The 18,365-nt window shown below is 44.5% G+C and overlaps 2 protein-coding genes across 5 annotated transcripts; both read left to right on the top strand.

Annotated features, from left to right (window-relative positions):
- The first annotated feature begins 118 nt into the window (after positions 1–118).
- On the top strand, positions 119–5,079 carry zfand1 (zinc finger, AN1-type domain 1). Its single transcript, XM_056584601.1, has 8 exons — positions 119–197; positions 880–922; positions 1,003–1,042; positions 1,182–1,312; positions 1,742–1,833; positions 2,138–2,256; positions 2,693–2,848; positions 3,405–5,079. The coding sequence occupies exons 1-8, from the start codon at positions 143–145 to the stop codon at positions 3,579–3,581; spliced, it is 813 nt and encodes a 270-aa protein (XP_056440576.1). The 5' UTR covers positions 119–142; the 3' UTR covers positions 3,582–5,079.
- Positions 5,080–5,609: 530 nt separating this feature from the next.
- Positions 5,610–15,163, top strand: maf1b (MAF1 homolog, negative regulator of RNA polymerase III b). 4 transcript variants are annotated; one of them, XM_056584604.1, is made up of 8 exons: positions 5,610–6,101; positions 6,477–6,575; positions 8,998–9,129; positions 9,910–10,072; positions 10,327–10,448; positions 13,265–13,384; positions 13,502–13,600; positions 14,019–15,163. In XM_056584604.1, the coding sequence occupies exons 2-8, from the start codon at positions 6,493–6,495 to the stop codon at positions 14,041–14,043; spliced, it is 744 nt and encodes a 247-aa protein (XP_056440579.1). In that variant the 5' UTR covers positions 5,610–6,101; positions 6,477–6,492; the 3' UTR covers positions 14,044–15,163. The 4 variants fall into 4 exon arrangements, with proteins under 4 accessions (XP_056440579.1, XP_056440581.1, XP_056440577.1 ...); XM_056584606.1 differs by having other exon boundaries at positions 6,474–6,575; positions 13,508–13,600; XM_056584602.1 differs by having other exon boundaries at positions 5,611–6,101; positions 6,474–6,575.
- Positions 15,164–18,365: the final 3,202 nt, after the last annotated feature.

Genomic DNA, 18,365 nt, shown 5'->3' with positions numbered 1-18,365 from the left:
ACGAAACATACTTTAAACGCATTTGTAAATCTAATTCAAAATTATAAGATGTACCTATACCTTAACCTTGTCATATTTAAACTAGTTTAACACTGTTGCAGCGTGGTTTGGGGGGGCGGGTCAGAGGTCAAGTGACGTCAACATGGCTGAGCTGGACATCGGACAGCGCTGTGACACAGAGTTCTGCAAGCAGCAAGGTGCGTCTCCCCACGGGTGACTTTATCACAGAGACATGGGGCCGAGTGTCTCTTTGACTCTGTTTTGGTTCTAGAAAAGACCAAAGATGAACCTCCACCACGTCCTGTAGTGCGGTTAGCTTGTTGCTAATGCTAACGTGATTCGGATGGGAGTCGGAGCTCTCCGTCCTAGATCCCTCCATGGATAGTTCATATAATGCTCTTCTGATGGTGTTTATTGGCGATAAACTCCCCGATATTGCGTCTCCACGGTGAGCTTGTGTGCGTTAGTCCTCTGTGTGTCAGCATGCCCTGGTTTCCCTACAGTCCACGTTCTGAAGGGCTGTTTATGGAAGTTATGTTCTTCACTGTTATGAAGTAATTGAAGCTTCAGACTTCTTGACAGAGAGCTGCTACTAGTCTCTAGTTCCACTAACCAGATACTAATGCTGACGTCGTCCGAGTCGTTGAAGACTAACAGTAGAAGCTCACAATGTGTCAATTTGTACTATTGATCTGCTCATACCCTACCTGGTAGGGTTGGGGTCGGACTCATCTCCTACCTTATGAAGATGAGTCCTGATCACGGAACCAGACTCTTGATACTGGTACCGAACACGTCCTGAATTACGATGTTTTTATAATCACAATGGTTTTTGAACCACAATGGTTTATTAATTACAATGGTTTATCTTTCTTCTAGATTTCCTTCCTTTTGGCTGCGACTCCTGTGGTGGGGTCTTCTGGTAAGATTGCATTGTAATGTTATTCCGATTTGTAGCTGATTAAAGTGAAGTCCTGAATCACATTTTTTTCGAATTTGCAGTATTGAACACAGAAGTAGATCCTCGCATTCATGCCCAGAGGTAAGCCTGTCTACACTATCATGAATATCCTCATGTGAAATCATGTGGTGAGTTACTATCTTCTTATGTGAATGTTTGGTTGTGTATTATTTATCGTGTGTCAATATGTTGGGTTGTGTATGGGTTGTGTATTCTCTAGAAGCCGTCTGTCCCAAGAGACTTCCGGTCGACTGGGGGGACTCAGAGTTACCCTTGCTCCTTCCAGGACTGCAGAGGGAAAGAGCTGGTCCCTGTGACCTGTCCACACTGTGGGAAACACTTCTGCCTGCCGTAGGTCCAGATTCACTCTCTACTGCTACCACTACAATACTATTACTGCTATAATACTACCACTACTACTACTGTTACTAGTACTACTTGCTTTAGGTTCCCTCTCGAGGCACTACTACTTCTTCTATTAACACTATTAACATCACTACTACTATTACTACTACTACTACTACTACTACTACTACTACTACTGTTACTAGTACTACTACTACTGTTACTAGTACTACTACTACTGTTGCTAGTGCTACTACTGTTACTACTACTATACTACTACCCACCGGTTCCCTCTCTAGATACTAATAATAATACCACTAATACTACTAGCTGTAGGGTCCCTATATATGTCGTTTCCAGAGGAATGTGGAGGCTATTGATGGAAGCGTCTCCACTGGATCTCCACTAACCGCCTCCATTTTCCTGGTTCCACAGCCATCGACACCAGGATGACCACTGCTGTGAGAAACTGGAGGCGCCCAGACCCAAGATGGCGGCCACCAAGGAGCTGGTCCAGAAGATAGTGGGTGAGTTTACTATTGCGTTCTGTTTTTTTTTACAACCCCAGATGGAGTCGTAGTCAGTGGCACTTACGACTTCCTGTTCAACTCCCTTCTATTTGCGAGCAGACACTGTTTAGAAACGGGTCATATACCATCTCGGGCGGCATGCGGCTCCATGCAGACCATTCATCCTGTGTGTGTGTGTGTGTGTGTGTGTGTGTGTGTGTGTGTGTGTGTGTGTGTGTGTGTGTGTGTGTGTGTGTGTGTGTGTGTGTGTGTGTGTGTGTGTGTGTGTGTGTGTGTGTGTGTGTGTGTGTGATGACTCCAGAGTCCAAAACGCCGGGGCCTCCTAAGGGACGACGAGGAGCGAAGAGCAGTGCGATGGCGGCGAAAGTGGCGTTGATGAAACTTAAGCTCCACGCCACCGGAGATAAAGGACTGCCCCAGGTCAACTGCTCCTCATCGTTATAGATGCATCATTAGTCTACATAAGATTGCTGGCTTTGTATGTTGTACTTCATGGCGCAGTACTTAACATTGTGTAGCATCTTATCCTAGCTATCTTTGTTGTTTACGGGGAATGGTTTAACCTATTTATTGTTGGTGCTTCTTTATATGAACATCCTTACTGTACCGACAGCGATATGTTGTTGTTTCTCTGACAAATTTACTTATTGTAAATCGCTTTGGATAAAAGCGTCTGCTAAATGTAAATGTACTTACTTATACTTATCAATAATAGTGAGTAACAATTTACATACGTTCAATAGGGCATTGATCCTATGGGCACATATTGATTGTCAGTTGGGGTTACAACAATTTTGACTCACCACTTATTGCAGTACACCTTAGAGTAAACCCTGGAATACGGTTGTGTAAGCAGGTGGAGAGGACGTACCTCCAGGTGTATCTTCCCAAAGAGTCTTCCCCGCCCAGCCAGCCCATGTTCTTCTGTTCCAAGTGGAGCGTGGGCAAGGTGGTGGACTACGCGGCCTCTCTGGCCGGCCTCAAGAACGACAACAACGTGCTCACTGCAAAGGTACTGTAGCAACGTACAGCAACTTAGTGTGTTAAAGTAGCTTAGCAAGCAACATACCTGCAGCTGAGCTTACGTTAACACAACAACGTACTGAGAACTATGCGTATGGTCACAAAATGACATACTCACACACTATTAGGCTAACGTTTACATGGCAAAAAACTGACCGGAAGCAAGATACGAACACTGCTCGTCCCTCAAGTCTTATTGAATAGAGCTATCAAGATGCTAACCCTGCTTGTCTCTCCTCATGTCTTATTGAATCGAGCTATCAACACACTTACTTTCTCCAGCAAGCACAGAAACACATGCGCAAACGCACGCGCACACATGCACACAAAAGCACACACACAGACATATTGCATCTCATGTCTTATTGAATAGAGCTATCAAGATGCTAACACCGGTTGCCTATCCTCATGTCTTATTGAAAAGAGCTATCAAGATGCTAACACCGCTTGCCTTTCCTCATGTCTTATTAAATAGAGCTGACACTGCCTCTCTCCTATGGTCTTATAGAATAGAGCTAACATGCTACTTGTGTTGACCCTATCAGAAGCTGCGTCTGTGCCATCCAGAGACTGGAGAGGCTCTCCGGATGGACGAAACCCTGCTCTCACTGCTCTCCCACCCCGACGCGCCGCTCCACAACGGGGGCAACGCGGTCCTGGAGTACCTGGACCCCCACCTGACCACGCTGGACCAGGTGGCCTCCTACCTCCCCCAGACCTAGCGGCTAGCGCTACGCTGGGCTAGCTTGTTTATAATTCTGCTCTATTAAAGTTTTTTAACGGTGCACCTGGCGAGCTTTGTGTTTTGTGGTCATGTGACTGGGTGATGTTGACAGGAAAGGAAAAGAGGAAGGTGGTCCGCTGTCGAGGTGCTCTATTCATTCTCAAAATTCAACTTCTGTTGTTTACATCCCTTGGCAACTGCAAAATAACTTAGCTTAAAGTGATTATATTCATAAACTCCCCATATATCAGTTCCTTAAAGGTAGAGTACATCCAAATACGTTTAGGAATCGACGACATGCAGGTTGAGCATTAAAAGGTCAAAAAAAGGTGCTCTAAACAGGAAAATAAGGCTTTAAAACTACAATATATGATTGCTGTAAGAAGGTTTATAGTAACAGGTTTATCAGTCTTGTGATTCTGCAACTAACATTTTTAGTACACCATTTCCAGAAAACGTGTTTTGATATGTTATTCAAGATTCAAGATTCAAGATGCTTTATTTATCCCGAGGGAAATTATTGTGCAACAGTTACAATACAAAGGTGGGAAAGTAATACTGGGTTAGAGTCAAAATAGATGGAAATAAAATAAGTACAAACGAAATAAGTGAAAAGGAGCGATTGGATAAAAGTGGTATTAGTGGTAAAAGTGGTAAAGTGATAAATATTATAGCAGCAATTGTTGGCAGCATAATGTATCGTATTGCATGTTTATCATGACAGATGTAGACTTGTATGTATTCCCAGTTACATGGTTATAAAGCTGATCTTAAGTATACTTAGCAGATATACTGTTGTTTAACTGCATGATCATATTATATCCCTGCGTATAACCTGAACAGTTGAAAGGTTCTTATATTTAGTTGTTACTTTCACATACGTGAAAGTTGTTCAACTGACACAGATGGGATTTGAACCCACAACCTCCAGCTCCTAGGATGACCATTCAACTTGTTGGACTATAACGTGATAACCTATTCGTTCATTACACAGAGCAAGGCTATTCAGAGTGCTTTAATTTTGCAATAATCATGTATTTTATAATCGTCAAAAGATCATTAAGAGTCATACATTTCAGTGCGAAAGTTCAATGCAAGTACAAGATGGTAAAACAATACATAGCACCGACTAGTTGGATTACTTGGTGGTAATAAAGTAATAAAGCTGGAAACCAGTTAATGAGGTCGTTGGCTCGCAAAGTGACATGTCAGACCAAAGGGTGATGACTAGGAAGAGAATAGCTTTATAATGACATTCAGATAAGAGAAGATTTATTTTATAATCAGGACTTTGGGCATCAGAAGCCAATGCATCAATAGTGAACTTCGGCATGCTCTTTGTTTTTCCTTATTTTCCATCAAACTAATGTGTATTGTAATGCATCGCAAGCTTATAAAAACTGATCAAAGACCGGCTCGGGTAAATAGTAATAATTGTAATCTGTATTATAATACATCATTCTATCACTCGCCAAATAGAGAGACACCTCACAGACCAACTGGGATAGATAATCACAATCCAATTTATACCATAATAAACACTTTTAGTATATGCTACAAGTGAACCTCCTAAGATGGCGCAATTTGATTGGTTCGCTATCTCGGGATATTGGGCAATATCCCATGATTGAAATCTCAAACTCGGGATATTGTTTTCATCGCAAAATGCCCGAGAAAAACAAAGGTATTATTTTTTTTATGTGTACACGTGTATATACTATGCTCCGTGAATAGTGTGGACTATTCCCAGTAAATCTTGGGGAAATTCACAACTATTTACTTCGCCTTCGGTGAAGGATCCTGTTAAATATCATACGCCATAGAGACTGATTACAGACCAGCTGGGGTAAACAGTTTCGATATTACATGTAGGTTGGACGACACCTAATCTAACCAATCACGTCAGTCATCGCCTAAACGAACAACCCCTCCAGCCAATCACATCAGTATCGTATAAACGAACAAGCCCGATAGCCACTCACAGGCGTGTGGGCGTGCCCCGTGACTAGGGGGGTTTATATACCAATAGGCGGGGCTTCCTTGTACACAGACGTTGTCGAGCTGTTGTTTTGGTCGGACTGAGCGGTTTCTTCACAAGCTTTTGACCAAACCACCATCGACGTTCTTGTATCGCAGGTCAGGTAGTTCAGTAGTTTTCGTTTTAGATCGGGTCGTGGTCAAGCACCTCGGTCCACCAGAGCTCCGGTACTTAAAGGAAGGGATGCCGCTGCAGAGCCGACCCCACGGACTCCTCACCGCCCGGGACTGTAACTCAACGACGCGTTTAATCGGGACTAGTAGCTGTTGTATACCGTTAAACAGTACCAGGATAAATCACTCTCGACCGAGTGTTTTAAAGACATGTTTAAGTTCAGCTGCGAATTAAATTAACCTAGCATTAGAAGCTAACGACTAGCCTGTAAACAGAGCGGAAATCGCTCTTCCTGAACCCCCAGACGGATTACTCGACGACGGCCAGGTGCACTCACTGTTTTGTCCCTACTGGGTTCATAAATTGGTGAGTTTTAACGTGTTTTCTGAAAGTAAATACACTGAACCAGGAAGACGAAGGGACAGGATTGGGTCAGAGTGGGGGAAGGGCAGCGGATCACCCGGGGAGGGGTGAGGAGGGGTGGTCGTGGCGACCCGCAGCCTCTAGGGGCGCTGCGGCCCGGTGGTCGTGGCGTACCGCTGCTCACACTGATCCGATACAGTGTTTGTATCGGATCAGTGAGCGCTACGCCACGACCACCGGTATCTATCATATGATATCTAATGTTAGTAAAGATGTGTAGGGTTGTTTTTCCGGGTTATTTTTCAAGTTGTTGTCGATATCCAGTCAGTCCCGAAGTGGTTCTAGGTAACTTATTGCGTGTTTCTTTGTTGACAGAAGAGACCAAGACGAGAAGATGAAACTTCTGGAGAACTCGAGCTTCGAGGCACTGAGCTCCCAGCTGTGCGTGGAGACGGGAGACTCTCGCATCCTCGGGAGGTAAACCTCACCTCACCTCACCTAACGGCAAACGCACACACACATGAACATGCTCCGACATGTCCCAAACAGACATGTCAAACACCAACGACGGGACAAGTACTCCATTAAAGGTCTCCAAAAATGTGTTTACTCAAGTTTAAATAGCCTGAATAATACTTGGCCAATGTGCCGTCCATTATTGAAACACTTTACTATACCGTAGTCAAGTATATGATGCTGTAGGAAGCCTTATTCTGTCCTTGATTTGCACATGTTACTATATTTAGAAAACGTGGCCTGATTCCTCGGATTGTGAGCAAACAAAGTCAATTATGTGTGTAGGCAACGTTGTAGTGTAGTACTATCAATATCATTACACCAGAATTACATTGTCAGTTCTGCAGAGTACACGTCAGTTCTGCAGAGTACACTGTCAGTTCTGCAGAGTACACGTCAGTTCTGCAGAGTACACGTCAGTTCTGCAGAGTACACGTCAGTTCTGCAGAGTACACGTCAGTTCTGCAGAGTACACGTCAGTTCTGCAGAGTACACGTCAGTTCTGCAGAGCACACTGTCAGTTCTGCAGAGTACACGGCAGGTGGCTAAGGAGATAAAAAGCGTTGGCTGGTAACCGGAAGGTTGCTAGTTCGATCCCTGTCTTCTAGATGGGTGTCCATAAGAAAAGACACCTCACCCTAACCTCTCCCGATGAGCTGGCTGTTGCCTTGCATGGTCGACACCGCCGTCAGTGTGTGAATGTGTGCAGAGTGGTCACTGGTTAGATAAGCGCTAAATAAATGCAAAGAAGTACACCGTCATTACAACATCAGTACTACAGGGTAAAGAGGAGTGTAATGAGAAAATGTAGGTATTTCTGGTTAGTCGGAGGCTTGAAAGTGAAACCCTGAACCAGGGGAAACCAGGCCACGTCTCTCCTTCTGATAACCCGTCAGTGGTAGGTTACACAACATGGAGGCAGGGCAGGGTATTGAATTTAGGAGCCGCTGTAAACACCAGCCCCCCCCCCCCTCAACGGGTGAGGCGTAGTGAAGTTATATCACCTTAGGTATGTCACGTTAGGTTGCCATGGTTACATACCGAGACGGGGTGTGTTGGCATGCCGACGGCCAACCGCTAGACACATCATGTGCCCCGGTGTGGTGACCCAGTGTCCTTTGACACCACGCCGGCTATAAGGAGTCCAGGACACACAATCACACACCAACAGAAACACAAACGCGTGTAAATAATACAGCAGAGGCTGCTGACAGGTCCAAGGGGAGGGGGGGTTAGGGGGTATTTTAACTGCAACCTCCACACTGGGTGTCTGGTCTCTGGGTGGTTCTGATAGGGGTACAGCGATTAGAGGATTGCACTCTGAACAGTGCTATTAAAATGTCAGTTTGGTAACCTTAAAGGCTTAGCTGCACGGAGTGCTTCTGGTCGCACTCTCAAAATAGGAACATTGGTACATCGCTTTTTCCATGAGCAATGGTTGCACACTGAGGATACCTAGACAAACAAGAAAGTTACGCAACCTGCGAGCTGCAGACAGAACCAAAATAAAGCTACAACAGCGATGCACCAGCTTAGAATGCTGTGCGGCCCATGCTGTGATCAATCAGGCCAACGGGTCGCCGACAGTACAGTGATGACGCTCAAACTTGTTGGTCTATTATTTGACAAGGTAGATGTTTATTGCACAGAGCAAGGCTATTCAGAGTGTTTTAATTAATGCAATAATGATATCATTTATACTTATTGAAAGATCATTAAGTCATACATTTAAAAGAGAAAGTTCAATCCAAGTGCAAGATGGAAAAAAACAGCACATAGCGCTGACTAGTTATAAAATTGATTGCACAGAAACAACAAATTGCCAGTGCAACCTGCAAGCTGCCGAGGGAACCAAAACAAAGCTACAGCGATGCAGTAGCAGCTTAGAATGCTGTGCGACACATGCTGTCCCCAGAGTGCCATCTGGGTTCGAAGGGGGCTACGCTACATTAGCTAAACAATGGCTGGAGGACAAAGCAGGGAAGCTCTGTATCCAATTTAAAGGCACCTGTAGTCGTCAGTGTGGGATTATTTTGGATACACAAAGAATGACCCGGTGGTTGTGTCATGTCATGACGACGGATATCAAATCTGCAAACGTTGCGTATTGTGTTTTGTTGTTGATACTAATGCCAGAATCCCTAAACCTGTATAACATAATGTCTCTCTGTCTCTCTGTCTCTCTGTCTCTCTCTCTCTCTCTCTCTCTCTCTCTCTCTCTCTCTCTCTCTCTCTCTCTCTCTCTCTCTCTCTCTCTCTCTCTCTCTCTCTCTCTCTCTCTCTCTCTCTCTCTCTCTCTCTCTCTCTCTCTCTCTCTCTCTCTCTCTCTCTCTCTCTCTCTCTCTCTCTCTCTCTCTCTCTCTCTCTCTCTCTCTCTCTCCAGGATCGAGAGCTACTCCTGTAAGATGGCGGGAGACGACAAGCACATGTTCAAACAGTTCTGTCAGGAGGGGGAGCCCCACGTCTTGGAGGCCTTGTCCCCCCCACAGTCCACCTGCGCCACCAGCCCCTCTCAGTGAGTACTGCCGCTTCATTTCCATTCAAGAAGCTTCATGGCACGACCATTGTTGGGAACAGTATTACTGATGCATTATCTTTATATACCTGATGGAAGTATGTTTTCTTTCCCTACGAGAGTTTTCTACTTTGTTAATGCATAATAATTTAAAAGATATGTTTAATAAAAAAATTATATATATATTATTTTTTTTAATGTGTATATGTATATATATATCTATATCTATATATATATCTATATATTTTTATTTATTTATTTTTTTCATACATTGGTAGTCAAGGCGGGGCCCTCTTGTTGTTAACCATACAGTTCTGGGGGAAACACTGATGACACCCCACCACGTACCCTCACACCCTCACAACATAACTCGTCCAACCACGAATACTGCACCCTAGAAACCCCCATAGCACCCCAGCGAAGGGAGAACTGCACCCTAGAAACATGACACCCCCTCAGCACTGAGGGCAGCACCCTCATAACCGAACGCCCACATCTCTGTTCACCTTTTGAATTAGTCCTAGAACTTAGGTCTGGTACCTTCCACACTGGGTTTATTGTATCTTTATGGTTCCAATTGTATGTTCTCAGTCAAAGTCTCTCTCTCCCTATCTCTGTATCTCTCTCTCTGTCTCTCTCCCTGTCTCTCTCCCTGTCTCTCTCTCTGTCTGTCTCTCGGTCTCTCTCTCTGTCTGTCTCCCTGTCTCTGTCTCTCTCCCTATCTCTCTCTCTGTCTGTCTCTCTGTCTGTCTCACTCTCTCTCCGTCTCTCTCCCTCCAGGCTGGGGAAGAGCAGTGAGGAGGGCGAGGACCACCTTAGTGACAAGTGTTGCAGGAAGACTCTGTTCTACCTCATCACCACCCTCAACGAGTCCTTCAAGCCCGACTACGATTTCAGCACCGCCCGCTCACACGAGTTCAGCCGCGAGCCCAGCCTCAACTGGGTCAGAACACGCGCACACACACACACACACCTACATAGACTACACACACCTACATAGAGCCTGCACAGACACGCACACGCATGCACATGCATAAAGCCTGCACATATAGCCTGCTATGTAGAATCGACAGAAACATTAACACGCAGCTACCTTGCCCTGCGCTACTCAAGTCCCAGAACGTTTTTTTTAAAGACTCCTTAAGTGCTTTGGTCATGTTTCCTGCATGCGTCTGAATGTGTGTTTTCCTCCCCCAGGTGGCGAACGCCGTGAACAGCAGCATGTTCTCTGCCGTGGGTGAGGAGTTCAACTCCCTGGGACCCGAGGTCTGGAACACCATCGACCAGGAGATCAACCTGCAGGGCTGTGATATATACAGGTAGGAGACACACCTGTAGGGCTGTGATGTATCCAGGTAGGAGACCGCCTCCTGGGCTGAGATATATACAGGTAGGTGACACACCTGTAGGGCTGTGATATATACAGGTAGGAGACACACCTGTAGGGCTGTGATATATACAGGTAGGAGACACACCTGTAGGGCTGTGATGTATCCAGGTAGGAGACCGCCTCCTGGGCTGAGATATATACAGGTAGGAGACACACCTGTAGGGCTGTGATATATACAGGTAGGAGACACACCTGTAGGGCTGTGATATATACTGGTAGGAGACACCTCTGCAGGGCTGTGATATATACAGGTAGGAGACCGCCTCCAGGGCTGTGATATATATATACAGGTAGGAGACACACCTGTAGGGCTGTGATATATACAGGTAGGAGACCGCCTCCAGGCCTGTGATCTATACAGGTAGGAGACACACCTGTAGGGCTGTGATATATACAGGTAGGAGACGCACCTGTAACGGTACGGCCACACCAAACACGTTACTCGCGTTAGGGGCGTCAAAATTCGGCATTTTTGCATAGGGAACCATTGGTATAGGCGCGTAGACGCGTTACATGCGATGAAGCGTCGCGTTAGGGGCGTTAGGCGCGTCAGACGCACGTAATTACGCACGTAAACGCAGTAACGCGCCCAACGCGCCAACGCCCGGAGTTCAGAAATCTGAACTTTCAACGCTCCAACGCGTGACGCTTGGCCGCGATAGCCAATCAGCGTTGAGCTTGACCCGACGTCACTGGCAGAGAGTAGTGAGCTTGGACAGAAGCATACGGCCGACATCTTTCTTTATTCTGGGTGGAAATAGTAACATAGTTACGCTATTAAATGCGTTTATGGAAACATTTTTAGCGAGAAATGTGCATTTTACTTTCATAATGTTCGCTCGGTGAATGTGAAGGATGTTTGGTTTGATAGTTATGACGAAGAGGGAACGCTCCGTTCACTTGCATGGACAGAGTCTCTGGATGCTAAGCAACCTCAATGTCTTGGTGGACTATTTCTCTGCTGATCAACACTACGAATGCTGGAAACACACCAGACACACCATGTGAAGTTATTTAACCCGATTATTGTTATTTATATCAAAGATTATTTAATCTAACCCGATCTTCACCCTGCTACCCTCTGGCAGGCGCTACCGGGCCACTACAGCCCGCACCTCCAGACTGCAGAACAGTTTCATCCCCAGGGCCATCACAGAACTTAATAATCACACTACACTCCTACCCTCCACCCAGCACAACTGCACTTTTGTTAGTGGTTGCACAAACAAATTTCGTTGTGTATCCAATGCACAATGACAAATAAAGTCTATTATATTCTATTCTATTCTATTCTAAACTCTTCACCCAAACACGGCGGCGTTTGGGTTTCCTACCTCGGACTCCAGCGCAGCCACGGCCGACAACTATCTTTATTCTGGGTGGAAATAGTGACATAGTTACGCCATTAAATGCGTTTATGGAAACATTTTTAGCGAGAAATGTGCATTTTACTTTCATAATGTTCGCTCTGTGAATGTGAAGGATGTTTGGTTTGATAGTTATGACGAAGAGGGAACGCTCCGTTGCATGGACTGAGTGTCTGGATGCTAAGCAACCTCAACGTCTTGGCGGACTATTTCTCTGCTGATCAACACTACGAATGCTGGAAACACACCAGACACACCATGTGAAGTTATTTAACCCGATTATTGTTATTTATATCAGAGATTGTTTAATCTAACCCGATCTAAACTCTATCACCCAAACACGGCGGCGTTTGGGGTTCCTACCTCGGACTCCAGCGCAGCCACGGCCGACAACTATCTTTATTCTGGGTGGAATTAGTAACATAGTTACGCCATTAAATGCGTTTATGGAAACATTTTTAGCGAGAAATGTGCATTTTACTTTCATAATGTTCGCTCGGTGAATGTGAAGGCTGTTTGGTTTGATAGTTATGACTAAGAGGGAACGCTCCGTTCACTTGCATGGACATGGACTCATCTAGCTGCGTTGGCGCGTTGACTCATTGGAAGCGTTGAACCGAGTAACCACCCCACAATGATCAAGCGTCAGCTTAGGCGCGTTACTCGCGTTATCCAACGCGAGTAACGCGTTTGGTGTGGTCGCACCGTAAGGCTGTGATATATACAGGTAGGAGACCATCTCCAGGTATGTAGCAGGGATGCACCGAAATGAAAACTCTTGGCCGAAACCGAATATACTGAAACAGTTGGCCGAAGGCCGAAACCGAATACCGAATGTGGCTTTTAATGTTTTGCTTTAATTTTTCACCATTGCATAAATCAAACAATTAAATGTCCTTTATAAACTTTTTTGTCTTGCTTTTCTATAAAAAAATTTTTTACAAATTTGATACAAAATATTTATTTAATACTGAACGTTTTCTAACGTTCCAGCAGACATTATAGCAAGAATCTAAGAACAATAATAATAAATGAGTAAAACTTTTTTTTAATTAAAAAAAAAAAGTTTTGTGTATTATTTTCGGCCTTTTTACTCCTTCGGCCGAAACCGAACATTATGTTTTGGGCCATTTTCGGCCGAAGATGTTCGGTGGCCGAATATTCGGTGCATCCCTAGTATGTACTAGGGTAAAGTATGGTCGAATAGAACTGGAGTAGACTAGCACTTCAGTTGAACAGAACCTAAAAGACTATCCAACAAACACCGGACCAGCCGTGGAAAAGCACAACACAGACGTACAAGCGAGGAGTCGAGCGCAGAATACAAAAGCACCAAACAGTGCTGATTGTTTGGGTCTGCGTCCGTGTGTCCTGACAGCTATAACCCCGACCTGGACTCTGACCCGTTTGGCGAGGAGGGAAGTCTCTGGTCCTTCAACTACTTCTTCTACAACAAGAAGCTGAAGAGAATCGTCTTCCTCACCTGCCGCTCCGTCAGGTACGTGACCTCATGACCTCAGCGGGGCGGGGTGGGGGCAGGGGCAGGGGCGGGGGGGTCGGGGGGACCCGGAGAGAGAGAGAGAGACCCTGTGTGCTGACTGTTGTGTTTCCGTAGCAACAGTGTGCTCAGCGGGTACGGGCGGGACAGCCAAGACAACGAGCTGGACATGGAGCTGGAGGACGAGGAGGAGATGGACGGATTCGCCGAGGACCGGTACGGACAGCGGCCGTCACATGACCCCGTCACATGACCCCGTCACATGACCCCGTCACATGTCTTCATGCTCCCATCACATGACTCCATCACATGTCTTCATGCTCCCATCACATGACTCCATCACATGTCTTCATGCTCCCATCACATGACTCCATCACATGTCTTCATGCTCCCATCACATGACCCCGTCACATGTCTTCATACTCCCATCACATGACTCCGTCACATGACTTCATTCTCCCATCACATGACTCCATCACATGTCTTCATACTCCCATCACATGACTCCATCACATGTCTTCATGCTCCCATCACATGACTCCATCACTTGTCTTCATACTTCATCTGTTGTCCCAGATATAAAAGTCTGTAGTACTTTGAGGTTCTGATTGTTCTTCTCTTCTTCTTCCTCCAGGTTCCCCAGAGCTCTGTGTGTCTAACCCCCACCAAAGGAGCGCCACCTCCCCTCCCCCGCTTTTATTTTTTAAATCTATCCCTTTTTTTTTTTATCATCTTGTTCTACACAGCCTCCTCCAGTCCCCATCCCCTCTACCCCCATACCCTCCACCCCATGCCCCCTGCCCAATACCCTCTACCCATGAGGACACGATAAGGAGAAAACCTCAGACGTTATGAAGACGACAGATGTGGAGAGTCCTCTTTGACGTTATGAAGTGGACAGATGTTATGAAGAGAGGACAGCTGTTGAGAGTCCTCTCAGACGTTATGAAGAGAGGACAGATGTTGAGAGTCCTCTCAGACGTTATGAAGAGAGGACAGATGTGCAGAGTCCTCTCAGACGTTATGAAGAGAGGACAGATGTGCAGAGTCCTCAGACGTTATGAAGAGAGGACAGATGTGCAGAGTCCTCAGACGTTATGAAGAGAGGACAGATGTTGAGAGTCCTCTCAGACGTTATGAAGAGAGGACAGATGTGCAGAGTCCTCTCAGACGTTATGAAGAGAGGACAGATGTGGAAGAAGGCCTCAGACGGAGAGGACATGTGGAGAACCTCTCAGACGTTATGAAGAGGTGTTGGTTGGGAGGGAGCGTCTCTCCTTCCTCATGAGGACTTTGTTTTTCCACGAGACCGGCCACCAGCATTACCCCAGAGACACACACGTGTCGGGCAGCTGGGAGGAGCTCCTCAAAGACGATCTGATCGCTAGTGGTCCTCTCGCTTGTTTTTTTGTGCGACGCTTTCTACGCCTGCCAGTGGTCTCCGTGACGAGCACCCGGTCGCCGACTATATGCTGCATTCTGAACCCCCTGTCGGTTGAACCTATGTGTGTTTTAGTCCTTGTTCAGCTTCTTGACCTCACTGAGGAGCACCTTTTGATTTGTCTTTGTACGTGTTGTTCATGTCCTGCTGGCCTCCCTGCTGGTAACGGTGAATGTACATTCTCTTTTAATTCGGAGGCTTCCCAGCTCCGCTCGTTTTAGCTTTTCTTTCCTACATTGAGGGTTATTAATATATTTCTCTGCCGTGTTTAGAGCGTAGACGATATATCTGACATGTGAATAAAGTTTCAAAAAAACCAGCCCAGTGTCTGCTTTGGGGGCAGCAACCATAAGGTTTATTGCATGACTTCTGTTCTTTATCACTAAGTGTGTGTGTGTGTGTGTGTGTGTGTGTGTGGAAGGAGTTGATGAGTGCTCATTACATTAAGGTTCACGACGAACAGGTCAACTACAGCATGGAGAGGAGGCACTCCCCACCAACAAGGTCTTTCCACTCTGACTCAACCCTAGATGCTCATCATAGAAGCTATTTAAAGTAATATGAACACAAAGTAAAGGATACCAAAAACCAATGATGGTTGTAGATCAACACCAGCATTCTTGGAATACTACCAGTATATTTAAGTAGATCAATACCAGCAGTCCAGGAATACTACCAGTATACTTGGTTCAATACCAGCGGTTTGGGAATACTACCAGTATACTAGTAGATCAATACAAGCAGTCTAGGATTGGAATATTACCAGTATACTTGGATCAATAGCAGCGGTCTAGGAATACTATCAATATACTTGAGAAGATCAATACCGGCGGTCTGGGAATACTACTTTAGATGATCAATACCAGAGGTCTAGGAATAATACCAGTATACTTTATTGTGATCAGTCATAACAAACGAGAAGGGTCAGCTGCAGGCTTGGGCGTTTCCGTCATGACACAAGAACGCCCATTAGGCGTTCCTGGTAGCTTTTCATCGACCAATCACGAGGTGTTTTGAAAGGCGTACTGGGTTTCGCAAGGCATACTGCGAAGCACAGTCGCAAAGCATACTATGCTTTCCTTCCTTAATGGCAATTTTACCTCTCTCGTTAGATTTAGCAATCATGGAGCCCCCACTTGGCTAACGTTAGTTCTATGCTACCCGTACTTGAAACTGCTGTTTGAGAAAATCTAACTAAAAAAATATATATATACAAAAAATAGAATATATCTATTTTTGTATATATATTTACAAAAAAGAAGCTCCCCAGAAAGTACTATCAAATAACAAGTTCGGCGCTTTTATTTAATTTTTAGTCGACCCTGGCTTGCTTCTTCCGGCTGAGTTCGTCTGGAGGTGCAAGAGGGGCTCTAGCCCCACGAGCCCAATGCAATGTGTATTGGACTTCAAACATTGAAATGCGTATGCTCAGAGTGTTTCTCTGTTGAAGTGAACGGAGATTATTTTTCTTCCTGGTGGGGCTAGCCGCTAGCCCAATACGCGCCAATATGTCCATGGTGTGGATTGGGACCGTATCCCAGGATGCATTTCGCATTTCGCATTCCTGTTTTAAAATATCAAGCTATAAAATAGGCTATATAGGAACATTTTAAAAGTATAACAAAGATGGAGGCCTATTCAACATATTTGCATACTATTATTTTAAGATGAAAGATGGGTTTTGTTTTACATAATTTGTTTATTGTATAAATCGCTGATGGAGGAAACCCATCGCAACGGAAATCCCGGTCGGATCCATCTGATTGGTGTGTGTGTGTGTGTGTGTGTGTGTGTGTGTGTGTGTGTGTGTGTGTGTGTGTGTGTGTTTCTATTCTATTCTATACAGTGTTACCCTTTACGTTTCGTTTGATAAAAACGACAGTGTTACCCCTTATGTTTTTTTCCATGATTATATATGTATATATATATACCCCTTATATTTTATTTGACAAGGACAATTATTTATTTATTTTCAAATATGTTTTATTTCATGACGACCAATAAATTACGACTGTGTTACCCATTATATTTTATTTGACAAAGACAACAGTGTGCCCCCTTTTTTTTTTTTCATGACGACCAATAAAAAACAACAGTGTTACCCCTTATGTTTTATTTGAAAAAAACGACAGTGTTACCCCTTGGGTGCTCAGGAGGAACAACGTGGGAGAGAAGCTGCTGGTGACCTTCTACCGCTCCACCATCGAGAGTCTTCTGACGTTCTGTATCTCAGTGTGGTTTTCACAGTGCACTGAGGCAGAGCGGAAGAAACTCCAAGGAGTGGTAAACACCGCACAGAGGATCACTGGCTGCCCCCTCCCCTCCCTGAAGGACATATACATCTCCCGCTGCCTAAGCAGAGCGGAGAGAATCACAAAGGACAGCTCCCACCCTGGCTTTCACCTGTTCGACCTGATGCCCTCTGGCAGGCGCTATAGGTCCATCAGAACCAGGTCTTCACGGTTCAGAGACAGCTTCTTCCCTAAAGCTGTATCCACCCTGAACACACACATGTACTGACCCCGACTGACAGACCCCCTAACCTCCCACTGCTGTATTGTACTTTACTTTATTTTACTTTATTATTTATTTTACATTATTTACATTTCTATTTGGTATACTGTTGTTCTTGTTCTATTTATATATTTATTTATTTTCTCGAATGCACCAATTGGGAAAGCTTACTAAAAATGTCGTTGTACTTGATTCGTGCAATGACAATAAAAAGGCTTTCTATTCTATTCTATTATGTTTTTATTTCATGATGTCCAATAAAAAACAACAGTGTTACCCCTTATGTTTTTTTTCATGGCGACCAATAAAAAACAACAGTGTTACCCCTTATGTTTTATTTGAAAAAAACGACAGTGTTACCCCTTATGTTTTTTTCATGACGACCAATTAAAAACGACAGTGTTACCCCTTATGTGTTTTTTCATGACGACCAATAAAAAACAACAGTGTTACCCCTTATGTTTTTTTCATGACGACACATAAAAAACGACAGTGTTACCCCTTATGTTTTTTTTCATGATGACCAATAAAAAACAACAGTGTTACCCCTTATGTTTTTTTTCATGGCGACCAATAAAAAACAACAGTGTTACCCCTTATGTTTTTTTTCATGACGACCAATAAAAAACGACAGTGTTACCCCTTGTGTTTTTTTTTCATGACGACCAATAAAAAACAAAAGACGACTCGTGCAATGACAATAAAAAGGCTTTCTATTCTATTCTATTATGTTTTTATTTCATGATGTCCAATAAAAAACAACAGTGTTACCCCTTATGTTTTTTTTCATGGCGACCAATAAAAAACAACAGTGTTACCCCTTATGTTTTATTTGAAAAAAACGACAGTGTTACCCCTTATGTTTTTTTTCATGACGACCAATAAAAAACAACAGTGTTACCCCTTATGTTTTTATTTCATGATGACCAATAAAAAACAACAGTGTTACCCCTTATGTTTTTTTTCATGGCGACCAATAAAAAACAACAGTGTTACCCCTTATGTTTTATTTGAAAAAACGACAGT

Source organism: Gadus chalcogrammus, chromosome 23 (genome assembly GCF_026213295.1).
Source record: "Gadus chalcogrammus isolate NIFS_2021 chromosome 23, NIFS_Gcha_1.0, whole genome shotgun sequence".
Taxonomy (NCBI): Eukaryota; Metazoa; Chordata; class Actinopteri; order Gadiformes; family Gadidae; genus Gadus; species Gadus chalcogrammus.
The sequence above is the reverse complement of the archived record's forward strand: the minus strand, read 5'-3'. Positions and strand labels throughout refer to the sequence as shown.

Excerpts from the sequence above, each read along its gene's own strand:
- zfand1 (XM_056584601.1), top strand. The coding sequence starts at position 143 with ATGGCTGAGCTGGACATCGGACAGCGCTGTGACACAGAGTTCTGCAAG. Across the intron at positions 1,834-2,137 it reads GCTGGTCCAGAAGATAGTGG|AGTCCAAAACGCCGGGGCCT; the intron begins GTGAGTTTACTA and ends TGATGACTCCAG. Across the intron at positions 2,849-3,404 it reads ACAACGTGCTCACTGCAAAG|AAGCTGCGTCTGTGCCATCC; the intron begins GTACTGTAGCAA and ends TGACCCTATCAG.
- maf1b (XM_056584604.1), top strand. The coding sequence starts at position 6,493 with ATGAAACTTCTGGAGAACTCGAGCTTCGAGGCACTGAGCTCCCAGCTG. Across the intron at positions 6,576-8,997 it reads GACTCTCGCATCCTCGGGAG|GATCGAGAGCTACTCCTGTA; the intron begins GTAAACCTCACC and ends CTCTCTCTCCAG. Across the intron at positions 13,385-13,501 it reads CTCACCTGCCGCTCCGTCAG|CAACAGTGTGCTCAGCGGGT; the intron begins GTACGTGACCTC and ends GTGTTTCCGTAG.